This window comes from Balaenoptera musculus, chromosome 1, assembly GCF_009873245.2.
Source record: "Balaenoptera musculus isolate JJ_BM4_2016_0621 chromosome 1, mBalMus1.pri.v3, whole genome shotgun sequence".
NCBI lineage: Eukaryota > Metazoa > Chordata > Mammalia > Artiodactyla > Balaenopteridae > Balaenoptera > Balaenoptera musculus.
The window spans coordinates 37,682,869-37,710,829 of record NC_045785.1 but is presented as its reverse complement, the minus strand read 5'-3'; the positions used below and the strand labels follow the sequence as shown (position 1 = coordinate 37,710,829).

At 39.8% G+C, this 27,961-nt stretch overlaps 1 protein-coding gene and 1 non-coding gene across 6 annotated transcripts in view; both read right to left on the bottom strand.

Annotated features, from left to right (window-relative positions):
• LOC118898362 (nuclear autoantigenic sperm protein) overlaps positions 1-27,961 on the bottom strand; it is a 35,891-nt gene that overhangs the window by 6,909 nt on the left and 1,021 nt on the right. For 2 of the 5 annotated variants that reach the window (XM_036858680.1, XM_036858671.1), the window contains 5 exons: positions 14,170-14,220; positions 6,057-6,167; positions 4,452-4,532; positions 3,316-3,425; positions 1,634-2,620 (listed from right to left, as the gene is read on the bottom strand). In XM_036858680.1, the coding sequence (XP_036714575.1) occupies positions 1,634-2,620; positions 3,316-3,425; positions 4,452-4,532; positions 6,057-6,167; positions 14,170-14,220 (1,340 nt within the window). The remainder of the gene's footprint in view (positions 1-1,633; positions 2,621-3,315; positions 3,426-4,451; positions 4,533-6,056; positions 6,168-14,169; positions 14,221-27,961) is intronic. The other 3 variants (XM_036858704.1, XM_036858698.1, XM_036858689.1) reach the window with 2 other exon arrangements.
• TRNAR-UCU lies at positions 25,977-26,049 on the bottom strand. Its single transcript has one exon. It is a non-coding gene; the product is annotated as a tRNA-Arg (tRNA).

Sequence of the window (27,961 nt, the reverse complement as noted above, 5' to 3'; positions counted from 1 at the left end):
GGAAATGGAGGTTTTAAGAGAAAACCTCTTTTAAGATTTCTGCAGGCTAGTGTTACCACGTAAATTTCTGACAAGAGGTGGGTTAAGGGAAGGGATGAAAGTTGCCTTCCTCAGTGTGAGGTATCTTGGGAAGAACAATACATTCAAATCAGATCTAGGGTCAGATTCCAGTACTATGATGTACTGTTTGACCCTAAACAAGTCACGTAACCCCTAAGCCTCAGCTTCCTCATCACTATAACTGGAGTAATACTACCTACTACACAGTACTGTATTTTGGAATCAAAAGTAATGTATGTGAGAGAGCTCTAACAATGTTACTTGTGAGACTCAATTGAATAGTTTTTGAACTGTGGAGAAATATGACATCTCTACTGTAGCTTATTATTCAAAGCCCAACTTCAGAGAGCCAGCAGAGCTTTTTACTACTCTAGCTAATTATCATTAAAGATTAAGACATGGGAGGTTTTTTTAAATTGAGGAATTCAGTTCTGTGCTTTTTCCATAGATATCTCCTAAAGCCCAATAAGCAGCCCAATGGTTCTACCATTTAGCCAATTCACTTCTGGTTACCATGCCTGTGCTGGCTGGAGTACAGGGACCTGCACATAGGTAGAAGGAAGTTTACCAGAATTAGCTACACATATTGATAATGGGTCTTTGAACATCTAAAACTTAAGAGAACTCGAAGTAGTCTGTCAATTATGTAAGTAATATATATGTGTAATAATGATTAATTGGAATATACCTATGGTTATTAATAACAACGTTAGATAAATCTTATGGACAGTAGAATCCTCAAATGATAGTATAACTCAAGTCAGACGTGCCAGTTATGGAGTTGCTAATTAGAGGCTTATACATCTTGATGAAACTGAATCACAATTAGACCAATAATACTATATAAAGCACCCACACTTTATAATGTTCTAAGTAACAAAAAATTCAGTTTAGCAGCCAAAGCAAGCATGAAATGAGGGGGGAAAGCAGCAAGAGGGCTTAACTGTTAGGTTTTCTGTTATCTTTGGAGGGGGCTAATTTAACTAATGTGAATAAGCCTCTAAACACTTACTGAAGACTAAAAGTAAAGATTACCAGAGTTCTTCCACTCTGGCGATAGACCATTCAAGGGTTAACTGCCTTCATTTAAACGGCATGCCTGCTTAAGTGTATCAATTCAGTGGATTCTACTGCTCTAATTCTGATTCCTAAAGCAGAGAAAAAGGAACCAAGTGAACAGTAAATTTAAAAATCAAGAGGCATGCAAGTGAACATCCATTCAGCATTCTCTGCCAGCCTAGCCCACTATTTCCCTATCTACCCCACTTCCCACCCACCTTTATTGGCTAGTATGGTACAACAAGTTACTGATAGCTAGCCAAGCCTCAGATATCACAGAAAGGCCTATTTTGCAGTTAGTAAAGCGTTAGTTTATAAGCCAGCTAAAGAAGACTTGCTTTAACTTGCTCAACTTATCACCACCTTCTTAAACTATCCCCATTTTCACTTAGCCCTCTCCTAATCCAAAGGCAGACGGAAAATCCTGAATGGAAGGCTGACTTTTTTACCCATGATTAGTGAGTCAAATCCAGAATGTACTCCACCCACTGCAGCTCTTGCATGTCCCGGTTACCTTCACCCTCTTTCATCTGTTCTTCTTTGTCTTGTGTTTCTTCATTAGCAGCTATCTTAACTTTGTCTTCAGGGGATTTCTCAGTAGCCCCCTGGGCTACCTTAGTCTCAACCCCATCTCCAGCTGCCTCAGACTCTCCTGTAGACAGCGTAGTCTCCTCCTGGCTAGGAACCAACTCTGCCCTGACCTTCTCCTCTAGTCCTGAGCCATCTTTTGTTTCTGTCCACCCTTCTGCATCAGTCTTCGGTTCACTGGGAGTGTGATCCCCTGCAGCTGATAGTCCGTTGACTGCACCATCCTTAGGGAGAACTGGGTCCTCCTGCCCAGGCTTCTCAGAGACTTCTGATCCAGCTTCTGCAGCTGAGGCCTCTGCAGCCTGTGCTGTCACCTCTGGTGACTCTTCAGCAGCAGGCAATTCTTGCCCTACCAACTGCTCAAGAACAGCCTTTCCTGGCTCACTTGCAGGGACAGCTACCTGCTCCTTTGGCTCATCCCCACCCACATCCACTGGCTTGACTGCTTCTATCTCCACTGCAGTGCCCTGCTTTTCTAGAGTCACAACAGGTTGCTCTTCTGAAGCTTCTTTTGGTTTCTCCTCTATGCTCGCAATTACTTCTCCCTGACCTCCTTTTTCTCTGCACTCTTCTTGGACGTCAGTTCCAGAAACTGATTTTCCTTCCTCAGCATCTGGTGTTTCCTGTTCTGGCTTCTTAGAAGTGACTTCAGCTTCATTCAGTCCTTCTGGTGCTGCTGTTCCTTTTCCCTCTTTAGTGGTTTCAGTTAACTGATCTGGAGTTGATTCAACTTTTTCCTGTAGTTCCCCTGCAGGCTCACTTATATCCATATCTTCTCTTCCACCCTTCTCCATATCAGTTTCCTGTTCTTTATCCGTTTCAGGCTTTACCAGAGACTTGTCTTCTGTTTTTTTGGCTTCTTTTTCTCCCATGGCGTCATAAACCTGTTCTCTCAACTCTTCCCTTGCTTCCTCTACATGGTTAAAGAACATGAAGCATAAACATGTCTTCGAGTTTAATGATAAAGGCATAAATGGAAACTAAAAATACATTCCCTTTAAACCCTCAAACAGCCTGGCTTATGTTTTAGCAGATGGCCTGCAAATTATCTGCCCCCTTGAGAAAAGCAAAGGGAAACTCCCAGCTAGCAGAGCAACTTACTGCAAAAGAAACCCAAGCTCCTTAAATTAGATATTATTTTACTTGAGCATTCTGGTATCAGTTAGGTAAGAGATGCCAAGCTTTACATTCTCTTCTAAACACTATATAGACCTCCATCTGATATGTAAAATTCTAGCAGCCAAACTCAAATTAGAAATTAACATTTAATTTTCTTAGACACAAAAAAATGTAAAAGGGCTCCAAAAGCACAGCCATTAAAATAACTGAGCTGCAAAGCTTTTTAAAATTCACATCAGAAAAATATTTAAGGTTGTTTTAATACTTAAAACATCAATTTAAATAACCAGATTTATTTGGGAAATTAAGTTATCCCCTTACAAAAGCCTGCTATCAGTTTCAGTAATCAGCCACCTCCCCTGCAGTCTCCACCAGATGCAGGTGTCACCCCAGGAGAGACCATTCAGGATAAGGAGAGCCCTATTTCCATCACTTGTACACAAGAAATAAACGTCGCATCTCTTGAATGTCACATGCAACTCCACATACCATCTATGTTATCATTATTTTCTACCAGAGTTTCTTCTTCTGTTTTTTCTCCTTCCTCCTCTTCCACATGCACACCTTCCAGGGCATTTCCCAACACACCATTCTCCATTCTAGCAGAACAAAAGGAGAAAGCACTAAAGGTATGATGGCTAGAACCTAACAGTCTTTGTAAGACAGAAACTGTAGTCCTGTATTATAAAAGCAACAGAAGAGTAAGCAAGTACAGAGAATATAAACTATAAGCACTCATGAAAGAAATGCAATGATCAAAACTTCTAATATAAATTAAGGCTGTAAGAGCACTGAAAGAAATAAACATACCCTTTTTATCCAGCCACCTGAAAAAGCACTGATGACTCTTATCAAAAGGGCCATATTTCCCAAACTTCTCATCCACCTACATTTCTCTAGATGGCCAAAAACATTCTGGCAAGGTTTTCATGACAAATCCTTAGAATGCTCTACAAAATTAGAAAACTTAGCAGAACTAAGATTAAATAGATTACAGAATATTTGCTACTCTGTGTACCCTCAATATATTTTATTCTGATTAATAAATTCTGGTGGAAAATACACAACTTTCCAACAGTTAAGACTACTTGTGAGTCTTAAGACATTTTCACATGCCAGTGTTTTCAAATTGTCCTTCATTCAGTCCTTCTTATGGATGACTGTTTTGGGCTAGCTGAGAGTGCTTTCAAAGGTTCTCTCTCTAAATTGGACTTTGATAAATTACTGACTATTCACTAATGGAAAGACCTCTGCTTCTAATTACTGCAAAAGTCAAAACCTAAGTATAACTTTACTCTTTGTATCAAGTGCCTTTCAAAACTCCCATCAAGTGAATTCTCTGGCGGTCCAGTGATTAGGACTCCATGCTTTCACTGCTGGGGGCATGAGTTCAATCCCTGGTCGGGGAACTAATATCCCACAAGCCCACGGCACGCCCCCTCCCCCAAAAAAACTTCTATCAATCTTTCATGTTCCTTCTAAACCCCCCCAGTAAAGCCAGTCTCACTTAGCTCATGTGAAATCTCAAAGCTAGTAAACCATCTTAGCAAACAAAGAAACAAGTTTTTAAATAGACTACTGTGATACAAAACATATTACTTAAAAACTTGGCTTGAAAGACATACCTTGCCAACTCCAGAAGCGATTTCCCATAGAAAAAGAAGGCTTCTCCACATTCATTAGCTGTCTCTCCATACTTCTTACCTCTACAAAGAGAATAAACAGCTAATTAACATCTAGTCTAAAATTTTTTTCCCCTATTTCTTTAGCTATAAAATGACATTTCTTCTGTAACACATCCTTCTAGGAAACCAATGCTCCACTCCTCTTGCTTTGAAGTCAAGGTCCAAGGGACTTTAAGAATGAATGAATTAATGTTGCCTGTTCTTCATCTATATAGTATATAATTACAAATTTAGATATATAATATACATTATATAATTAGAATATAATATATACTCTAAAAGACATCCATTTGCTACAGTTATACTATATAATCTAAGAGCCAAATTACATTAATAGGCGTTTCTCCTGGTATAAGATAGGGGTCAATATGGGCCAGAATATTGTTAGAGGGCCTTTGGCTGGGACCTAAAGCATGAATAAGGTCCATGGAAAGGCATGATGATAAAGAGTTAAGAGCATGTTCTCTGGAGCCTGACCGCCTAGGTTCAAATCCTGCCTCTAACTTTTAACCTTAGTCAAGTTACTTAATCTCACAGTACCTTAGCTTTCTCATCTGTAAAATGGAAATGTTAAGAACCGGTCAGAGCTATTGCAAGAACTAATTAAGTTAATGTATATAAAATCATTTAAAATAATGCTTAGAAATACAGATAGCACTATATATACAAATTCAAGCTATTAATATCTAGACAGGGAAGAAGAAGAGGAAAAAAATCACAAGTGTGATAAATGGTAAGGAGGAGGTACTTTATGTGGAGTAAGGAGACCAGCTTTCATGGGGTAAAGGATTGGCAGAAATCATGCTAAGTCAGGCCAACTAATAGCCTAAGAGATTAGTGAGAGTAAACAGAGCAACTAAACAAAGAAACTATTGTGATGAAGGTCATGTTTAAGGGTAGCCTACTAGATTAGAATAATGTATCTCAAATTTTCCTCCTAAATACCCTTAATGGCAGGACAGTGAGAAAACTGAACTTTCCAGGAATAAGGAATAAGCTAAGAAGCGTGTTTCTATGTGCTTAATCTTAAAAACTTAGATTTTAACATTTTCATTGTAAGATAACCACACATTTTTATATAAAAATACCTAAATACTCAGCATCAGATGAAATCTGGGCCCTACCCTTAGCACACCACTGAATACCAGAACCTCAGCTCTTCAGACTCAGGTGATGATGAAGAGGCCAGAGGCCAGAGGCCAATAATCTGACGAGATTATTGCAGACATCCAGGAATAAGATTCTGTTCTAGAGGGAGTAAGGGTTGTGGAAAAAAATGGACAAATATGACCCTGAACCAAAACCAGGACAAGTTAGTTAGTTAGTGATGAACAGAAAACAAATTACCTTAACTCAGGAAAATCAAAGGCTGAAATTAGTCAGTGATACGTAAGTTTTATAGTTATAGGAATAAATTTACACATGAAAAATAATCAAATCTTCTTAAACTCTTGCTCTTTATTCTTTTTATCCCGTTAAACAACTTTTTATGATTCAAGTTTATTAGGAACACAATAGCCCATCATAGCAAAACACAGTACTTACAAAAGACTAGCTGCTTCCTGGAAGGCATTGACAGCTGCTGGAATATCCCCCATCACCAGATGTTTCTGTCCTAAACCCAATAGTTTCTTAGCTTCACTATCCACATCCAGACTGCAAGAGAAAGATTTTTTTCAAACGTCAAATACTTTTGGAACCAACATTTTTGGAATACCTGCTACATTTAACCCATAATACTTTCTTTAATTTCTTTAAACCTCTGAACTACTCTGGCAAGGCTTAGCTAACCCACACTTACCTATCACTAAAAAAGCTCACTACTAAGATATATGAATGGTAAATAAGCACATGAAAAGATGCTCAACAACATCAGTCATTTGAGAAATGCAAATTAAACTCATAATGAGATACTATTATACTCCCACTAGAATGGCAAAAATGTAAAGACTGACCACATCAAGTGTTGGCAAAGATGTAGAGCAACTAGAACTCTCATACTCTGCTGACAGGAATGTAAAATGGGAGAGTCACTTTAGAAAACAGCTGGCGAGTTTCTTAAAAAGTTAGATATATACCCATCATATAATATCCAGCCATTCCATTCCTAGGAATTAACCCAAGAGAAATGAAAGTATATACCCATAAAAAGACACGTACACATATATTCATAGCAGCTTTATCTGTAGTAGCTAAAAACTAGAAACCCAAATGGATAAATTGTGATATATCCACAATATGGAATATCAATAAAAAGGAATGAACTGTTGAAACACATTAACATGGATGAATCTTGATTATGCTGATTCAAAGATGCCATACCAAAAAAAGTACATACAGTATGATTCGATTTAGATAATGTTCTACAAAATGCAAACTCATCTACAGCGACAGAAAGAAGATTAATGGTTGCCTGGAGAGGGAATGAAGTACAAAGGAGCATAAAGAAATTTTGAGATGATAAATATGTCATTATCTTATGATATTGGTCTACAGGTATATATACATGTAAAAGCTCATCAAATTGCTCACTTCAAAAATGTGCAGTTTAGGGGACTTCCCTGGTGGCGCAGTGGTTAAGAATCCGCCTACCAATGCAGCGGACACGGGTTCAAGCCCTGGTCCGGGAAGATTCCACTTGCCGCAGAGCAACTAAGCTCGTGTGTCACAAATACTGAGCCTGCGCTCTAGAGCCCGCAAACCACAACTACTGAGCCTACATGCCACAACTACTGAAGCCCGTGCACCTACAGCCTGTGTCCCACAACAAGAGAAGCCACCACAATGAGAAGCCTGCGCACCACAACGAAGAGCAGCCCCCACTCGCCACAACTTGGAAAAGCCCACACACAGACCCAACACAACCAAAAAAAAAATAGTAATAGGAGAAGACTACTTAGAAAGAATCTAGGCTAAGACCAAGGAAATAGTAGAAATGGTTAGATTCTCAATATACTTATTTTGGAATTTGCTAATGTACTGGATACATAATTTCTTGAATGAAAAAGTAATAAAGCCAATGCTTTCTGGCCTGGGCAACTGTAATAACAATGGATACTTACTATGTGCCACGTGATAATTATACCTATATTTACATTTAATCTTGGTATCTACTTCATAAGGCTGTAACTTATTATCTCCATTTTACAGATGTGAAAACTGAGAATTAGTGGCAGGGACCATCTAGATCTCTAGATCATCTAGACGATCTAGATCAAAATTTATACAACATTGCCATTTACTGAGATAGCCAACTGAGGGAAAAGCAGGTGAGGGGCAGGGTAATCTAGTTTTGGACACGTTAATTGTAAGATGCCTACTGAACCTCCAAGATATTGAAAGGAAGAGATTCAGGAAATATGTAGGGTCTAGAGATACAAATGGGGTGTCATGCGCTTAAAGCCACAGGCCTGAGCTAAACTGGGGGAGATTACCTAGGGAGTGACTATTAATAAAGAAGTCACAGGACTGAGCCCTGAGAGCATTCCTACATCAGAGGCAGGGGAAATGGGGAAGAACAAGCCCCTGTCACTCCCCCTACTGAAAAAAGAATAGCTAGTAAGGGAAAAAAATATAGTATCCCTGAAGCCAAATGAAGACATGTAAAGAAAGAAGTGATCCACTGGATCAAATGTTACTGACAAGATTAACTAATCACTAGATTAAGGAATAATATAGATGGCATTAATGACCATTAAGCAAGACCATTTTAGAATGGTGAAAGAAAAACCTGAAGAAGGTTCAGGAAATAAAAAAGGGGAAGTAAAGAAACAAAGTAACGACAACTCTTTCATGTTTTCTTGTCCAAGAAACAGAAATGAAGTTAATAGGTAGAAGGGGATGTGGGGGATCAATGAAGCGTTAAGAACAGGAATACAGTTGGCCCTCCTCATCAACCAAGGATTAAAAATACTCCGGGGGGGGTGGGGGGCAGTGTGTGGTAATTCCAGAAAGTTCCAAAAAGCAAAACTCGAATTTGCTGCACATTGGCCAACTATTTACATAGCATTTTCATAATATTTACAACTATTTACGTTGTACTAGGTAGTATAAGTAATCTAGAGACAATTTTAAAGTATACAGGAGTATGTGTTCGGTTATATGCAAATACTATGCCATTTTATATAAGGGACTTGAGAATACACAGATTTTAGTACTGGGGGCAGGGGGCGGGGGTATCCTGGAACCAATCCCCCATGAACACCAAGGGAAGACTATGCGATACTTAGTAGGTCGGTACAAATAACCTCATAGGAGAGGAATGGAGTAGTACTGCTAGATAGAGAACTACAAGAGCTCTGTTCTTGAGTAGATAGATGACTGAGGATGGGATCCACTGAACAAGTGGAAATGTTGGTCTCTATATAAGAGCAATGGGGACTTCCCTGGTGGCGCAGTGGTTAAGAATCCACCTGCCAATGCAGGGGACAAGGGTTCGAGGCCTGGTCCAGGAAGATCCCACATGCTGCAGAGCAACTAAGCCCGTGCGCCACAGCTACTGAGCCTGCACTCTAGAGCCCACGAGCCACAACTACTGAAACCCGCGCACCTAGAGCCCGTGCTCTGCAACAAGAGAAGCCACCGCAACGAGAAGCCCGCACACCGCAACAAAGACCCAACACAGACAAAAATTAATTAATTAAAAAAAAAGAAGAGCAATGGCTCACAAACTTTTTGGTCTCCAGACTCTTTACACTATCAAATTACAGAAGGTCCTCGAAGAGCCTTTGTGTATGTGAGTAATATCTATTGGTATTTACCATATTGAAATTAAAACTAAAAAAATTTTTAAATGTTTTAAAATGTTACATGTTAACATGACTTCTATGAAAAATGACTATTTCCCAAACATAAAAAATTTAGTGAGAAGCACTATTGAACATTTTTGCAAATCTCTTCAATGTCTGGCTTAATAGAAAAGCTGGATTTTCATATTCACTTTTCTGCATTTAACCCATTGGGATTTGTTGTTTCCAGTGAAGTATAAAATATCTGACCTCACACTGATACCTGTTTGGAAAAGGGAGTACTTTAATAACCTTTTTAAATTTTTTTGTGGGATCTTAGTTCCCCGACCAGGGATCGAATCCAGACAGACCCCTGGCAGTGGAAGCGTGGAGTCCTAACCACTGCACCACCAGGGAATTCCCTTGAATAATCTTGTAAATGGCTGTGGATATTCTTCTTTGATACTATAGCAAAACTCAATGAGTGGTAGTTCCTTAAAGGTTATCTGCATTGCAGAATCTGAAGATGTATTGACGAACTTTTCATACTGCTACATTAAAAATCATTGTTCTGGGACTTCCCTGGTAGCGCAGTGGTTAAGAATCTGCCTGCCAATGCAAGGGACAGGGGTTCGAGCCCTGGTCCAGGAAGATCCCACATGCCGCGGAGCAACTAAGCCCATGCACCACAACTACTGAGCCTGCGAGCCACAACTACTGAGCCCGTGTGCCACAACTACTGAAGCCTGCACGCATAGAGCCTGTGCTCTGCAACGAGAGAAGCCACCGCTATGAGAAGCCTGCACACAGCAATGAAGAGTAGCCCCCGCTCACTGCAACTAGAGAAAGCCCACGCAGCAATGAAGACCCAATGCAGCAATAAATAAATAAATAAATAAATTCATTTATTTATTTAAAATAAAATAAAAATCATTGGTCTATCTTGTACTCTGAATAGATCTCCTATTCATGAATGATTTTGTACACTCATGTACATAAGCAGCATTATTCACAATAGCCAAAAGGTGGAATCAACTCAAGTATCCATTGATAGATGAATGGATAAACAAAATGTGGTCTATACATACAATGGCATATTATTCAGCCTTAAAAAGAGAACTCTGACAGATGCTATAACATGGATTAACCCTGAAGACACTATGCTAAGTTAAATAAGCCAGTCATAAAAAGACAAACGATGTAGGATTTCATTTATATAAGGTACCTAGAGTAGTCAAATTCACAGAGACAGAGAGTAGGATGGTGGTGGCTGCCAGGGGCTGGGGGAAGAGATGGAACGTTGTTTAAAGGGTAGAGTTTCAGTTGGAAAGATGAAAATGTTCTGGAGATGGATGGTGGAGAGTTTCAGTTCTGCAAGAACGGACTGGCTCCACAGCAACGTACATGTACTTAACATTACTGAACTGTACATTTAAAAATGGTTATGATGGTAATTTTTTTAATATTTATTTATTTATTAGGCTGCATCAGGTCTTAGTTGTGGCACGCAGGATCTTCGCTGCAGAGCGCGGGCTCTAGAGCGCATGGACTTCGTTGCCCCGTGGCATGTGGGATCTTAGTTCCCCGACCAGGGATCGAACCCGAGTCCCCTGCATCAGAAAGCGGATTCTTAACCACTGGACCACCAGGGAAGTCCCTATGATGGTAAATTTTATGTTATGTGCATTACACCACAATATAAAACAACAACAACAACCACCAATTTCATCAGAAGAGTCTTGAAATACTGGGACTACATGAGTCAGGCTCAGGCAGTCAATACAACTTCTAAGATCTTAATTTTCATTTGAAAGCTCAAATTCTATCACTGACAACAGATATTCTCAGTTGCTTCCCTTAAAGTGACAGCCTCACTTTATTAATTTTTGAGAAACTGTCTGCCAAATACCCAAGTCTGAGTAATCAGTCTGTTGGTCATCCTTTCAAATCCAGAATTCCACGAAAAATTTAATTCTTAATTCAAACAGTCACACAAATGCTTTTCCTAAAGACAACCATCTTACCTACCTACTTCAGGGTGCAGAATTAGCATTCCTATTTCCCATTTTGTCACACAGAATATTCTAAAACCATGTAGTGAAGGACTGAGAATAAATTTGTTAGTTTCTATTGCTTCATCATGGAAGCAACAGAAGTGAAACTGGGAGTGAACTACTTGTACTGCCTTGACCTATGTTAAATAAAGGGCCAGCAGGTTTACCCACCATTGCTTTTGCACCGTTAGTGCCAATGTCAACCAGTGAAAACGGCAAATGGTCTACCAATTACGAAAAATTTTGACCTTGTGGAATCTCTGAAAGGGTCTTGGGGATCCCAGGGGCATACAGACTGCACCTTGAGAACCTCTGAATAAGAGCATGGACCAACATCCAAAAGAAAAGAATGTGGGACTTCCCTGTTGGCGCAGTGGATAAGACTCCGTGCAGCCAATGCAGGGGGCCCGGGTTCGATCCCTGGTCAGGGAACTAGATCCCACATGCGTACCGCAACTAAGAGTTCGCATACCGCAACTAAGGAGCCCGCCGGCTGCAACTAAGGCCGAGAGCAAACAAATAAAAAGAAAAAAAAAAAAAGAATGTGTGGGTACAGATTTAAGATAGAGTGATTAAGAAATTCCTCTTCCTACTGCTTATTACTGAACAATCAAATTTTTTATAAATTTATTTATTTTATTTATTTATTTTTGGTTGCACTGGGTCTTCACTGCTGCATGCAGGCTTTCTCAGAAGTTGCATGCAGGCAACTTCTTCGTTGCGGTGCATGGGCTTCTCATGGCAGTGGCCTCTTGTTGCAGAGCATGGGCTCAGCCACGTGGGCTTCAGTAGTTGTGGCACGCAGGCTCAGTAGTTGTGGCTCGCGGGCTCTAGAGCGCCGGCTCAGTAGTTGTGGCACACGGGCTTAGTTGCTCCACAGCATGTGGGATTTTCCCGGACCAGGGCTCGAACCCGTGTCCCCTGCGTTGGCAGGCGGATTCTTAACCACTGCGCCACCAGGAAGTCCCCAATCAAATTTTTTTAAAAAGTAAAATCATCAAGTAAGAGCAAGAAGACAGATGACGGTACTGAATGTTAAGAAGTTACTCAGCAGAATGAGAGAACAACTTGGCCAGGGAAACATGCTATAGTTGCCAGGCAGTACTAAATAACCATTTCAGATCAGCTGTTACAAATTTATGAGACTAGTCATGTTTTTTCCAACCATCCTTCCAAGTTTCTCTGAGAATCAGATTATCATGCTCCTCAAAAGATCATCAATGCTTAGAATATAAATAATCACATATCAGCAGTGTTCCAGGGGTCACGTAGCCTAGCTACATTTATACCCTATTCTCAGTCCAGAAATTTAATACTACGGTATATACCAAGACTCTAAAAAGGTTATGCAAATGTGTGTTTAGGACCGATCCTGAGCAGTACTCCTTCCACCCAAAAACGAGACTGACTCACAAATCAGTAGGTAGTATTTATAAAAGACACGGTTTAAATAACCAAAATAACAATGGAATTTAAGACCACACTGTGAAATGATGAAACAAATGAAAAACTTACTCTTAAAAAAAAAAAGGTGCAGATATTTTGCATAAAGGATTAAACAGAATTTAGAACAGTAATTTTCAACCTAAGTGAGCTTAAGATTTAACAGGAAGCTTTTCCAAAACACTCATACACTCAACAAATGAAATCTGTAGGAATGCAACCCAGGCATTTACCTTTTGGATAAGCTTTCTAGTTAATTAATTATTATGCTTACCTCTGGTTAAAAACCACGGTCACATCCAGATGGGGAAGTTACATGGAAGTACGTGTGAGCTCAATATAAAATTTAAAACTTTCAACCAGAATAACAACAAAATTGAAAATGGCAACCTTACAAAACAGAGATCTAAATCAGTAGAAGTATTCAAAGAAAGAATAAGTTAGGGACTTCCCTGCTGGTCCAGTGGTTACGAATCTGCCTTCCAGTGCAGGGGACGTGGGCTCGATCCCTGGTCGGGGAACTAAGATCCCACATGCTGTGGGGCAAATAAGCCCATGTGCCACAACTAGAGAGCCCGTGCGCCACAACTAGAGAGAGGTCTGCGCTGCAATTAAGATCCGACACAGCCAATAAATAAATTAAAAAAATATATATATATTTTTTTAGTTAATTTATCTATTTAATTTTGGCTGCGTTGGGTCTTCGTTTCTGTGCGAGAGCCTTCTCCAGTTGCGGCAAGCGGGGGCCACTCTTCATCGCGGTGCGCGGGCCTCTCACCATCGCAGCCTCTCTCGTTGCGGAGCACAAGCTCCAGACGCACAGGCTCAGCAGTTGTGGCTCACGGGCCCAGTCGCTCCGCGGCATGTGGGATCCTCCCAGACCAGGGCTCGAACCCGTCCCCTGCATTAGCAGGCAGACTCTCAACCACTGCGCCACCAGGGAAGCCCAAAAAATATTTTTTAAGAAAAGAATAAGTTAGGGACTTCCCTGGTGGCACAGTGGTTAAGAATCCGCCTGCCAATGCAGGGGACCATGGGTTCGAGCCCTGGTCTGGCAAGATTCCCACATGCTGCAGAGAAACTGAGCCCATGCACCGCAGCTACTGAGTCTGCGCTCTAGAGCCCGCGAGCCACAACTACTGAGCCTGCATGCCATAACAACAACAGAAAAATAAGTTAGCATTTGCCAGGCATGTTGGGTACTAAGTAAGAAGAAGAATTAAACAATTTTTTCAATTCTAATATTTTAATCAAATACAAAAAAACCTGACGACATCATTGTCAGGACTCCATACTTTAAATTAGACAGGTACTTTAACATTCAGTCTTATTCGTTACCTATTGAAAATAATAAAAAAAAACTGCCCTCAAGTTACATAGCTCTTAGTCTATGTTCCAGATATAAATCTAATTGTACCATGTAAATAATCTTACCTCTCCACTTTATCTGTAGAGGTAGAAGGAGCAGGGACATCTTCTTCAATTCTGCAATAAAAAATTAAGGGGAAAAAAGTAAAAATGAAGGCTATTTTAAGACTAGAAATTAAACAAATTAAGAAAATATGGGGACTTCCCTGGTGGTGCAGTGGTTAAGAATCCGCCTGCCAATGCAGGGGACACGGGTTCGAGCCCTGATCCAGGAAGATGCCACATGCCACGGAGCAGCTAAGCCCGTGCGCCACAACTACTGAGCCTGCGCTCTAGAGCCCGTGAGCCACAACTACTGAGCCCTCATGCCACAACTACTGAGCCCTCGTGCCACAACTACTGAAGTCCGCGCGCCTAGAGCCCGTGCTCCACAACAAGAGAAGCCACCACAATGAGAAGCCCGCACACCACAATGAAGAGTAGCCCCCGCTTGCCGCAATTAGAGAAAGCTCACGCGCAGCAACGAAGACCCAATGCAGCCAAAAATAAATAAACTTTATAAAAAAGAAAATATAAAGCCATAAAAAGAGCGATTTAGGGGACTTACTTGGTGGCTCAGTGGTTAAGAATCCGCCTGCCAATGCAGGGGACACGGGTTCTAGCCCTGGTCCGAGAAGATCCCACATGCCGCGGAGCAACTAAGCCCGTGTGTCACAGCTACTGAGCCTGTGCTCTAGAGCCCGCGAGCCACAGCTCCTGAGCCCACGTGCCTAGAGCCTGTGCTCCCTAACAAGAGAAGCCACCGCAATGAGAAGCCCGCGCGCTGCAACAAAGACCCAACGCAGCCAAAAATAAAAATAAATAAATTTATTAAAAAAAGAGCGATTTATTAAATTCTCAAAATATTAAGGTTTTACATAATATTTATTTACATTATCAAATTTAATCCTTACTCATTCAAATAACCGTTGTATGCTTATTTGCTACACATGAAGTATACTACAGTGAACAAGACAGTTATATCCTAGATTTGAGTTTATGATCAGACAGAAGAGAATGCAGTATTTGTTATAACCCAGTATGTGCAATCCTGAAAATCTCACATTCTGCAACTGCTCACTAAAAATAAGTTTTTTTTTTTTTAAAAGGAAGAAGCAGTTTCCCAGAACATTCATTTTTTTGAAAAGTACTAATAAATATCTTAAAAATATTTCATAGTTGTGTTTACTAATAAAGTCTAAAAATAATGACCAACTCAGGAGCAATGAGTAACCCCCCTAGCACCTAGACTGTGCTCCTGAAAATCCATTTCCCACTAAAAATAACCAAGACTCCATTGAGAAATAATTGATTCTAAGCCAGGGCAGGGGAAGTACATAGGTGAATCTGGGACAATTTCATGCCAGAAAGCAACAAAACTATATCTAGTATTATTTAGGGTCATATCTACTTATGGTCATGCTAAAAGGAATTATAAAGGAAAGGTGGGAATCCAGGGTAAAGCATGGGAAGAGTTCTTTGTACTATTTTTTCACTTTTCTATAAACTTGATGTTTCATATTTACAAAAATATTACAAAAGCACACTTAGGAGCCAACCCCAATAAAATCTCACTGGCCAGAAGAAGGGACAATATGAGCATCAACAAAGATAATAACTGCATAACCAACAAGGACCTACTGTATAGCACAGGGAACTCTGCTCAATATACTGTAATAACCTAAATGGGAAAAGAACTTGAAAAACAATAGATACATGTATATGTATAACTGAATCACTTTGCTGTACACCTGAAACCAACACAACATTGTTAATCAACTATACTCCAATATAAAATTAAAAAAATTTTTAAAGATAATAATTACAATTGATTGAAAAACTCCAAATGTGTTTAAATCCATGAGTTCACAATGACACAAACAAAAAACAAAAAACTCGTTAGTCATTTTTAGAGACTGATAGGAGACCACTGCATTATTTTGAAAATTGATAAATAATGGGAAAGAATTTACCCTTTCTTTACAATAAAGTTATACCTTAGGTAGGTTTCAAGAGAGAGTCGACTTAAGTTATTACTTAGGAACCCTATATATTGACACCATTCACTTGGTATTAATTTAAATCCTTGTCTCTTTTACCTGCCCCATCATCAGTTTTCACCTGTATGCCAAAGGCAACATTCAGCTACGTGAAGACATACATCATTTATAAATGTGCCCCCAAAGCACACCATGAGAGCTGAGAATGCTGTTAGCTGTGGTGAAATGGAAAAAAGAAAGAACAGTGGGAAAACAGGAAACTTTGCTACTGAGTACTAACACCTCAGGAGCAATAAATTAGAATTGAAGTATGTACAGCAAGAAACATAGAAGTATGAGAGAACACAAGAAGCTGTAGGAGAGAAAAAGGCTTTCCTATATAGACATTACTGAAAACTCCTCCAAAGGTTAAAACATACATATAAATAGAACTGAGTCAACTAATTTTTCACACCTGGACTTTCTTCCTGTTTAGCGATAACAAATTTATTAAAATAGCAGTGCAATATACACAGTATGGACGAAACAAATGAACAATTAAAAAATAGCTTGCTCAATTCAATAAATAAATATACTAATTCAAAAAATTAAATTCAATAGACATTTTAGTCCATTATATGCTAAGCATCGGACACAGTCTCCAACAAAAGTTAAAGCAGAGGAGACAGGGAATTCCCTGGCGGTCCAGTGGTTAGGACTCCTCACTCTCACTGCCGAAGGCCTGGGTTGGGGAACTAAAATCCCACAAGGCGCAGGGCACCGCTAAAAAAAAAAAAAGCAGAGGGGACAACTTGAGAAAGGCAGAAGAGATTAAATGACAGGCAGGGACTAACTATATTGGAGTCTGAGTCCTAGAAAATGCTTTAGAGATGAAAAGTTGTCAGTTACTTTCAGCAGGATCCAAAATCTTTGCTCCTAACTCCTAATCCTTTTGAGAATGTTATACTGGTCTACAAATTTGATGAAAAGCCCTGGGGGGAGGGGAGGCAGGGAAATGGGGTTGAAAATAATCAGAGACTTCACAGGGTGACAGAAATGAAGCACAATTTAAATGCTTTCAGCTGCAAGGTAAGCAAGCCGATGATCTGACCAGAACGCTGGAATGGCCTTGGATCCATATCTCCTAAACACCTCCTGTCATAGCTAATTATGTTCAAATAGTTTAACTAAGGGATTATTCTGGCCAAATTCTAGCACAGAGCTTCTCAAATTACCTGTGATTGAAGGACCAGACTTTTAATTTCAATGTGTAAGACATGGGTTTTTACAAAGTATTAACAGAAATGTCAGAGTAACATCAAACTTCTTTGTTCCCAAGAAGAGTGGCCCCCCGCTCACCGCAACTAAAGAAAAGCCTGCGCACAGCAATGAAGACCCAAAGCAGCCAAAAATAAATAAATAAATTTTTTAAAAAATTTCTTTGTTCCCAAATGCTTACTCCCAATTTTTATACATATACACAGCATGGTTTGTGCGATCTTAGTTCCCCAACCAGGGACTGAACCAGGGGCCATAGCAGTGAAAGCGTGGAGTCCTAACCACTGGACCACCAGGGAATTCCCTATACTTATATCTTTGTAGACCAGTAACAAACAGTTCACAAACCAATACCAGTCTGTGGCACACAAAAAGTGGTAGTAACACAAACGTCCAGAGTATGAGTACTAAAAACAAACACGTTAACACTGTACATACATGCTACATTCAGGCACCAGTAGCAACAATAATACACAAAATGTTTTGCACCCCACATAGGTGACAGATGAAGTGCAATACTATTAAACTTTCACGGTTAGCCATAATGCAAGTTAACAGGCACCAGATTCAAACAACTCAAACTACTAAAAAAAAAAAAAAAAAAAAAAACAGCCAAAATACACGAAACACCAGTTTTACACTAGTAGCACAAGACAGTAATCTGAGAGAAGGGAAACAAATGAGGTGAGTCCTATGAGTATCCCCAGGTTACTATCTGGAGAGATTTGTCCACAGGACAGAGAAGGACCCTGAACAAAGTCCATCTCACAGAATTGAGAAGACAGAATTTGAGGTTTGGGGTGGCCTAGGTAGCTAGAATTTACAGGACAGACTAGAGAGAGAGCTGTAGACAAAGCAAGCTTCAGAGATCTGTAGACGCTTCCCCCCAGTCTTTGTTTAAGTGCTGATCAACTTATGCATAAGAAAACTACTGAGACCCGGGAAAGAACAACCCAGAAAAGGAATAGGCAAAACAATCCTTGGAAATCACACAGGGTCTAGAATAAATAACTCCCATCAGCCAGTCTGTAATTTAAACCATGGAGTCCTGATAATGTTATCTTCAGGTTTTTTGCATTTGATTAAAATATTAGAATTGAAAGTTACTTAATTCTGCTCCTTACTCAGTACACAACATGCCTGGCAAATGCTAACCTAGTAGTCTTTCTTTGAATACCTCTACTGATTTAGATCTCTGTTTTGTAAGGTTGCCATTTTCAATTTTGTTGTTATTCTAGTTGAAAGTTTTAAATTTTATATTGAGCTCACACGTACTTCCATGTAACTTCCCCATTTTGATGTGACCATGGTTCTTAACCGGAGGTGAGCATAATAATTAATTCACTAGAAAGCTTATCCAAAAGATAGATGCCTGGGTTGCACCCTTAGAGATTTTATTTGTTAAACTTGAGATAGAATCCATGTTTGTTTTGGAAAAGCTCCTTGATAATGTCATAAACAAGGCAACTGTCATAGTGTCAATCTCTGTATCGTTATTAAAACTTAATTCCTCTCTACTTTGGAGAATACCTCCTTAAACTATAATGTAAATTCCAAGACTGGAATTTACTTTTTTTTTTTGGCCGCGCCCCACAGCATGCGGGATCTTCCCCTACAAAGGATCAAACCCGTGCCCCCTGTAGTGGAAGTGCGGAGTACTAACCACTGGGCCGCCAGGGAATTCCCTGGACTTTACCATTGTAACTTTCCTTCACCCCACTTTCCATGTCCCCACTTCCTAGGAGCAAGGCTGGAACCACATCATTTAGGTTTTTTCTTAAGGTTTTGTTGTTGTCGTTGTTGTTTTGAATTTTTGGCCGCACTGTGCAGCACGTGGGATCTTAGTTCCCCGATGAGGGACTGAACCCATGCCCCCTGCACTGGAAGGCAAAGTTTTAACCACTGGACTACCAGGGAAGTCCCAGATCGTTCAGTTTTGATGCCAACCTAAGGCCTTAAATTTTTATCCTTAAGTTGAGGCACTGAAGGTGTAATATGATCAAATTTACCTTTTATATACTCAGTGGTACAAAAGTTTGAAGTGGATAAAATGAGGAAAAAAGGATATCAGTTGAAGATACTATTAAATAGCACTGTAAAGCACTCAGCAGTGATGAACTTACTTCCGTTCTTATTTAGTAGCCTAGACAAAAAGGGCATGTACTAGCATAGTCAGAACAAAAGATGGATTAAAGCAGTGGTTCTCAAACTTCAATCTACACGAATCACTTGGAGCTCACGCTGTTAAGCCCCAACCCTAGAGTTCTGGTTCAGTAGGTCTATTATGAGGTCCAGGAATTTGCATTTCTAACAACTTTCTAGGTGATGCTGCTACTGCTGGTTTGGGGACCACACTGTAACAAACACCAGGTTAGAAAAAAAATTATAAACTGATGTTCATGTCCTATCTGAGCCATAGACATGTTTATCCACAATTATTTTTTTAATGTTAATTATGGTAGTTACTACATTTAAAACTATTAAGATACCACATAAAAATCTGGATTTCTGCTTCTCTTGAAAAATCATTATGTAAACTCTGAAACCAGAAAAGTATTAAAGAAAACCACAGGCAAATTACATTGTAACTCATCAGGAGAAGGCCTTTTATATTCAGAAATCATGTAAGACTGATAAATTCTACTCCATCTAGTTCATTTCACAAAAGGTTAACTTAGTGAATATATACAGAATATTAAATCAACAGGAAAAAAGGTCCAACAGTAAAAGATTAAAGGATATAAACACATTCACAGAAAATGAAACACAAATAGCTCAAACATTTGAATACATGCTCACACTGATTCTTCAGAGAAACACAAAATTACAGTGAGAAAGCATTTTTTACCCATCAAATCGTCAAAGACAAGAATGTAAGAGTAACAGGTGTTCGCATATATTGCTAATATAAGTTTAAATTCACAAAACTTCTATGAAGGTCTATTTGACAATATCGATCAAAAACAACAAATGAACACTCTTTGATCCAGCAGTTCCACTTGTAGAAATTTATCCTATAGATATATGAGTCCATGGTTACAAGGTTATTCACTACAGCACAATTTGTAACAATTAAATTCTGGAAAGAATTCAAATGTCCATCAATAGGAAACTCATTATGAGACAGCCACAAAATAGAATACAATGCAGCCGTTAAAAAAAAAAGGAAAAGAAAGAAACTATGCCCTAATGAGGAATCCTCTCCAAGATATACTGCTAAGTGCTCAGAAAGTGTCAAGTGTGCTACCATTTACACAATAATATAGAATTAATAACTACATACAATCTGCTCGTATATGCATAAGGTATCATTGAGGGATACATAATAAATTACTAACACTGGTGGACTCTGAGGAGAAAACCTATGTGATTAGGGAATAAGGGTTGGAGGGACATTTCACTGTGTACTTCCCCTTCTGGATTTTGAACCAGGAATGTATTTCCTAGTCAAAGAAATAATTACAATATTCTTTAAATATTGGAAATATCTGCCACTATGGCATACATTCTCCCCAATCAGCTGAAGTTGAACAGTGACCTAGCCCTTTAAGGGAGAATTCACTTCAATCCCCACCACCACTTCACTTTTTCCTATCTGGCCCTCTAAGCTTTACATTTCTAAGCCCTGTTGTTACAGATTACCGAACTGCTAAATATTGGTAACTGTTTAGAAATTGAAAAAGGAGGAGGGGGAATCTAGAATTTTTATTTCTGGGATTGGGAAACTGAGCGCTATCCAACCAAAATAAGGTACAAGAGCAAGATTATTAGTAAAAATTGGGGGGTACATACTGAGTTGGTTTTGAGGTGCTTATGGAACACCTAAATGGATAGCATTCAGGGAATTCCCTGGTGGTCCAGTGGCTAAGACTCTGGGCTCCCAACGCAGGGGACCTGGGTTTGATCCCTGGTCAAGGAACTATATCCCACATGCCGCAACTAAAGATCCTGCCTGCCGCAACTAAGACCCGGCGCAGCCAAATAAATAATATTTTTAAAATAATAAATAAATAAATGGATAACATTCAATAGGCAATTCAGAGCAAACATCTGTCAGACATAGCAGTGCCTACTATATTCTCATTTAATCCTCTCACAAAAAACCTTGTGGCAGGTGGCAATATCCTATTTTCCAGAGAAGTAACTTACCCAGTTACACGACCCCATCATAACTCATTCTGTACTCCAACTGCCTACTGACTTTCTGTATTCCCCATCAGGATTAAGATCTAAGAAACCATGTCTATCTTATCCTAAACTGTATCCTAGCACCAAGCACAAAGCCTGGTATCTAATCAATATTTGTTAAAGTGACCAATTCTGAATCACTAGGGTAGGATTAACGACAAGTGACTTTGCCACTTACCATGTGAAGTACCTCAGTTTCCTCAACTATTAACAGTACCTATCTCACAAGATCTGTTTCAAAAATCAAATGAGAAAGTTCACAAAGTGCTTAGTTCAATGCTTGGCACATAAGGAATCAACAGATTCTAGCAATCATTAACAATGAAAGAACAGAAAGATAGGAAGAAAAGGAGGCAGCATCAAAAGAAGACAAAATTAAGGAGGGAGTGTCTGGTATCAGAGGTAGCACAGAGGTGCCAAAAAGGCAGCAAAAAGAACTCATTAGAAAGCTAAGAATAAGGACTATTTTAGCATTTAGACAATCCATGATCATCTTTAGCAATGTTGTTTAAATGACATGAAGAAGCCAGATCGAGACAGGCTGAACAAATGTGTATATTCTCAGAACACACCTGTCCAATTAGATTGTGATCTGATGACCAGCAACTGATACCTTATTCATCTTTGTATCTCTAAAACCTAACATATTAAAATATATATTGAACACATTTGTTAAATGATTAAGCAAACAGAACGGGGAAAAAAATGGACACCAGAAATGCAGACTCTTATCTAAAGAAGCCTGGCTATGAAGGGAAGAAGCAAAGAAAGCAACTGAACGCACATATCAGAGAAAATGTTTTTAAAAGCATCCATCTTGGGACGTTTGAATGCAGAGATGGTGCTATCTAAGGGGAAGGAAAGGAAGCACCAAGAGGCCAAATAGGTAGTTGCTGGCAGACAACCAGACATGAAAAAAACCCCCACAAATCTCCAGTTGTTTTATCTTAAAGATTTTTTTTTCTTTAACATAAACCCTCAGCCTGTGAAGAAGGCTTTTCTTCTGGCAAACTTTTAAGTTCCACAAGAGGTCTTAACCCTCTAGCTGTCTATTCTGTGCCTGCTACAGCAGAGAAGCTGAATGAACATTTAAGAAACAACAGCATTGACTGCACTCTTTAAATTTTTGGCCCCAAATCTGAAACAAGGACAACATTGGCAATCCTACCACATTCCCTAGAATATGTCTTCCAAGTCTCCAAAATTACTATCTCTCCTCAAATCTCCTACACCCTACTCCATTCTGCCTTACTTCTAAGCAGATCTTGCTTCACACCTCATTGAGCAAATAGAAACCATTAGACAGGAAGTCTCCCTTCCTCAACCACCAAAACTACCAACCTGCTTGCCTCTGTATCCACATTCTCTGCTATCCCTATTTCCATGAACGAAGTTTCCCTGTTAGAAACTTCATATAGCTGGCCCCTTGTCATTCATCTCATTGTGGCCATCCCTGATAGCCCAATCTAAAATAACCACCCAGGGCTTCCCTGATGGTGCAGTGGTTAAGAATCCGCCTGCAAATGCAGGGGACACGGGTTCGAGCCTTGGTCCGGGAAGATCCCACATGCCGCAGAACAACTAAGCCCGTGCGCCACAACTACTGAGCCTGCGCTCAAGAGCCTGTGAGCCACCACTACTGAGTCCGTGTGCCAGAACTACTGAGCCTGCGCTCTAGAGCCCACAAGCCACAACTACTGAAGCCTGTGTGCCAAAACTACTGAAGCCCGTGTGCCTAGAGCCCATGCTCCGCAAAGAGAAGCCACCGCAGTAAGAAGCCACGCCCCGCAACGGAAGAGTAGCCCCTACTCTTTGCAACTAGAGAAAGCCCGTGCGCAGCAACGAAGACCCAGTGCAGCCAAAAATACATAAGTAAATTAATTAATTAATTAAAAATAAATAACCACCCAGTTACCTCACATCACCTTAAAACTAGGGTAATTATTTGCATAGCACTTTATCACTGATATTCTCTAATCTATATATTCATGGTCTCTATCCCAGTAGTCGAAGCTCCATTTGAAAGCAGAGATCTTTTCTGTCTCCTTAACCACAGCGCCTCTACTAGATAAGACAAATGTTCAATAAATATAGGGAAAATATGCCAATAAGTAGGAGGAAAGAAAACTGCTTCACAAAATTTTCCTGAAAGAAAATTTCCTTGTAGAATCTCCCCACTACTGCCACCATTTAACAAATGGGAAAACTGAGGTCCACCGCAGCAGCCAGAAACAGAACCCAGTTTTCCTGGCTCTCAGTCATCATAGAAATTTAGCATCATCTACCATCCCCCCCTATAAAGTTTTTTGGGTTTTTTTTGGCTGTGCCACACAGCACGCAGGATCTTAGTTCCCCCACCAAGGATCGAACCTGCGCCCCCTGAAGTGGAAGCGCGGAGTCTTAACCACTGGACCGCCAGGGAAGTCCCTCCCTATAAAGTTTTATGGTACCCTTACAAATAAATACAAGTTCAACATCCACCTATGACACTGTAATGTTAGAAGTCAGAAGAGCTAGGCTTGATGGGAGGAGTATGACTAAAAAGGCTGGGGGGGAGGTTTCCATATAATGTTTTGTTTCTAATTTCCCTTTGTGAAAATTCACTCAACTGTACATTTACCATTTGTGCATTTTGTAGTATGCCGTACTTCAATAAAATGTACTGAAAAACTGGCAGGGAATTTTTTTTTTTTTTTGCCAGGCTGAGAGGCTTGCAGGATCTTAGTTCCCCAACCAGGGACTGAACCTGGGCCATGGAAATGAAAGCGCCAAGTGCTAACCACTGGACTGTCAGGGAATTCCCATGGAGCTTTTACCTTATGCTTTCTTCTGGGAGATTTATAGTTTCAGGTCTTACATTTAGGTCCTTAATCCATTTTCAGCTCATTTTTGTATACGGTGTAAAATAAGGATCTAACTTCATTCTCCTGCATGTGCATATCCTGTTTTCCCAACACCATTTGTTGAAAAGAATATCCTGGGACTTCCCTGGTGGCCCAGTGGTTAAGAATCCACCTGCCAATGCAGGGGACATGGCTTCGAGCCCTGGTCCGGAAAGATCCCACATGCCACGGAACAACTAAGCCCGCACACCTAGAGCCCGTGCCCCGCAACAAGAGAAGCCACCGCAATGAGAAGCCCGCCCACCGCAACAAGGAGTAGCCCCTGAATGAGCACAGCGACCAGAGAAAGCCTGCGTGCAGCAACAAAGATCCAATGCAGCCATAAATAAATAAATTAAATAAATTTAAAAAGAAAAAAAAAAAAAGAATGTCCTTTCTTCATTGAGTGGTCTTGGCATCCTTATCAAAGATCATTTGACCATATGCAAGGATTTATTTTTGGGCTTTCTATTACATTCCATTGTTCTATTTGTCTATCTTTATGCCAGTAGCACAGTGTTTTGAAATCAGGAAGTGAGACCAACACTTTGTTCTTTTTCAAAACTGTTTTGGCAGGGAATTTCCTGGCGGTCCAGTGGTTAGGACCCCAGTTCAATCCCTGGTCAAGGAACTAAAATCCCACAAGCCTCGAGGCGTGGCCAAAAACAAACAAAAGAAACTGTTTTGGCTATTTGGGACCCCTTGAGATTTCTTATGAATTTTAGGATGTATTTTTCTACTTCCGCAAAAAATGCCATTGGCATTTTAACAGAAACTGTGTTGAATCCATAGATCTCTTTGGGTAGTATGAACATCTTAACAATAATAAGTATTCCAATCGATGAACATAAGATATATTTTTTTTGTGGAACCTTTAGGGTGAACCTCTGTTTTTTTTTTTGAAGGGGGTGTAATGTTTAATTGGCATCCAAAGGTAATCAGCTAGACGTTAAAAAATAATGTTCATCTCAAAAAAATTACATTTGTCCTTGACTTTTGCTTCTCTCTGATTCACATGTTATTAATAAGATCATACTACAGTACATATGCCAGATATTGAAACTGTCCCAAGGCATCTAGATATATGAAAGGAGACATTAACATTCACTGAGTCATTTAATTTTGTCATGAGCTGACAATTATTAAGTGCATTTATCAAGCCTCGTAAGATTTATACAAACTGGGTCATTTTACCCTACTGTCATAGCCCAAGAAACAGTGTATGTTTAAAGCCCAAATTGTAAAATTGCAATTAATCTTACTATTTTTTGGCATTTTTATTTTTTTTATAATTGTGAATTTGTCTTTTTATTTCTGCATTGCTCTGTATATATTTTTTCAGTTTTTTTTTATACAGCAGGTTCTTATTAGTTATCTATTTTATACATGTTAGTGTATATATGTCATTCCCAATCTCCCAATTCATCCCACCACCACCACCCCTCAGTTTTTTTTTTTAACCAATTTTTTTTTTTTTGGCCAGGCTGTGTGGCTTTCAGTATCTTAGTTCCCTGACCAGGAATTGAACCCGGGCCCTCTACATTAGAAGCACAGAGTCTTAACCGCTGGACCACCAGGGAAGTCCCTCCCTGAACCTCAGCTTTTTAAACTGGTAAGTGAAAAATACTTTTAGACACGCATATGAAGATTACCAAGGTTAATGGATGTGATGATGAGTAAGTTGTCGTAAGAGTACAAGGTCAGGGACTTCCCTGGTGGTCCAGTGGTTAAGACTCCATGCTTCCAATGCAGAGGGTGTGGGTTCGATCCCTGGGGGGGAACTAAGATTGTATAATGCCGTGTGGCACAGCCGGGAAAAAAAAAAAAAAAAAAAATTTTTTTTCAAAAAAAATCTTCTGAAAATAGTTTTTTTTTTTGCAGGTCCACCAAGAGAGACTCTTTTCTCATTTACACATTGTAGCTAATATATTGAACCTAACTCCTCCACCCCACCAATATATAGGTACAGAGGTACGTTAGCTAAATCTTTCACACAAATATATTCTAATTACAGTGACGTTAATTCATCATAAAGCTAACTTACAAGAGGTTATCCATCTCATTTTAAACAGCCAAATACTAAGCACCAAAATAAGCCCCACACCAACACAGATGAACCTTCCACTTATGGAAATAGGAACGACAAACCCCAGAACTTTAAGGATTACTGAGCTAAACCACTTATTTTTACTTTGACATCTCTCATCTAAAGGTACGAATAAGTAGCTCAGAAATTATAAGACCGTTAAAGTAAAATTCAATGCATCACATAAGACTTCCTCTTTCTAAGCTTTCTCATTCCTCCTTACCACTGTATTACAAACTGCTATATTCTTTTGTAACATAAACAAAAACGTTAACAACTAGTTAGAACTATTTAGAAAGCTAATAAGGACAAAGACTGATTTAACATTTAGACAACCATTGATAACCTTTAGCAACGTTGTTTAATGGCATGAGGGGACAGAAGCCAAATTGTAGCTTTTTACAGATGACAAAACTGTAGCCCAACCAGTCACCACTTAAGCAATAAAAGCGGTATCAAAATCAACTCTGAATTGTGGTTTATTTCTCATTCCATTTTCTCTCTCTGCTGGTTTGGAAGTTAAACATGTTTTTTATTCTTTCAATGGTTATACTGGAATTATAATGTGCATTCTTAGTTGTCTATTAAACTCACGTACATTTTCTTTACCCTCCCCCTTAAACGCCTGAAACGCTTTACCCCTGAATTGCCCCAGGAACTTACTTAACTAAGGAATGATGCCTTTATTGTTCTCTCCAACTAGCTAATTAGATTTTCAGGCAATTTCCTCTCAAGCTTTGGGCATGGGGGAAAGGATGAGTAATGAAGGAATAAAAACTTGAAATACTGGGGTTTAACCTAGAGTCTGCCACTTAATAATTTGGGTTATTTATTGTTTCTTCGAATAACGGCCTGTTTCCCTTCACTGTTCAAAAAATATCTTTATGTCTGAGTGGCACTGTGCCGTTTTCATAGCAATCATGTCTTCTATCATTCCCTCCAGTCCTTCTGTTACACATCGCGCTTAATACTGCCCATTCTCCTAGCAACCAAACACTGCTATAAGTGAAGACCTCAACGCAGCGTTAGAAGATGCTTCGCCTCCCGATAAAATCCCCCAGAAGCAGCCAAGTCCCCCGCCAACGTTCCCAAAATCTAAAATAACCACAATGCTCTCCACCACAGACAAAAGAAATGGGCCTTGCTGGGGGTAGGAGAATACCAGGTGAGCGAGGAGACCGCGGGGAACAAGCTTCACCGCGTCCCACAGCGGAAGTCCGAGGCGCTTGGGAGCCGCAGCCCCAAACAATGGAGTTTTCCCGCCTCCTCGGGGCCCCGCCCCCTGCTCCAGAGCCGGCGAAGAAGCGAACGCACGAGCGCACGACCCCGCCCCCGAGAGACCCCGCCCATCCCGACCCACCGGTCCAGCCTCCTCCCTCGTGCAGGTTTTTTTTTTTTTTTTTTTT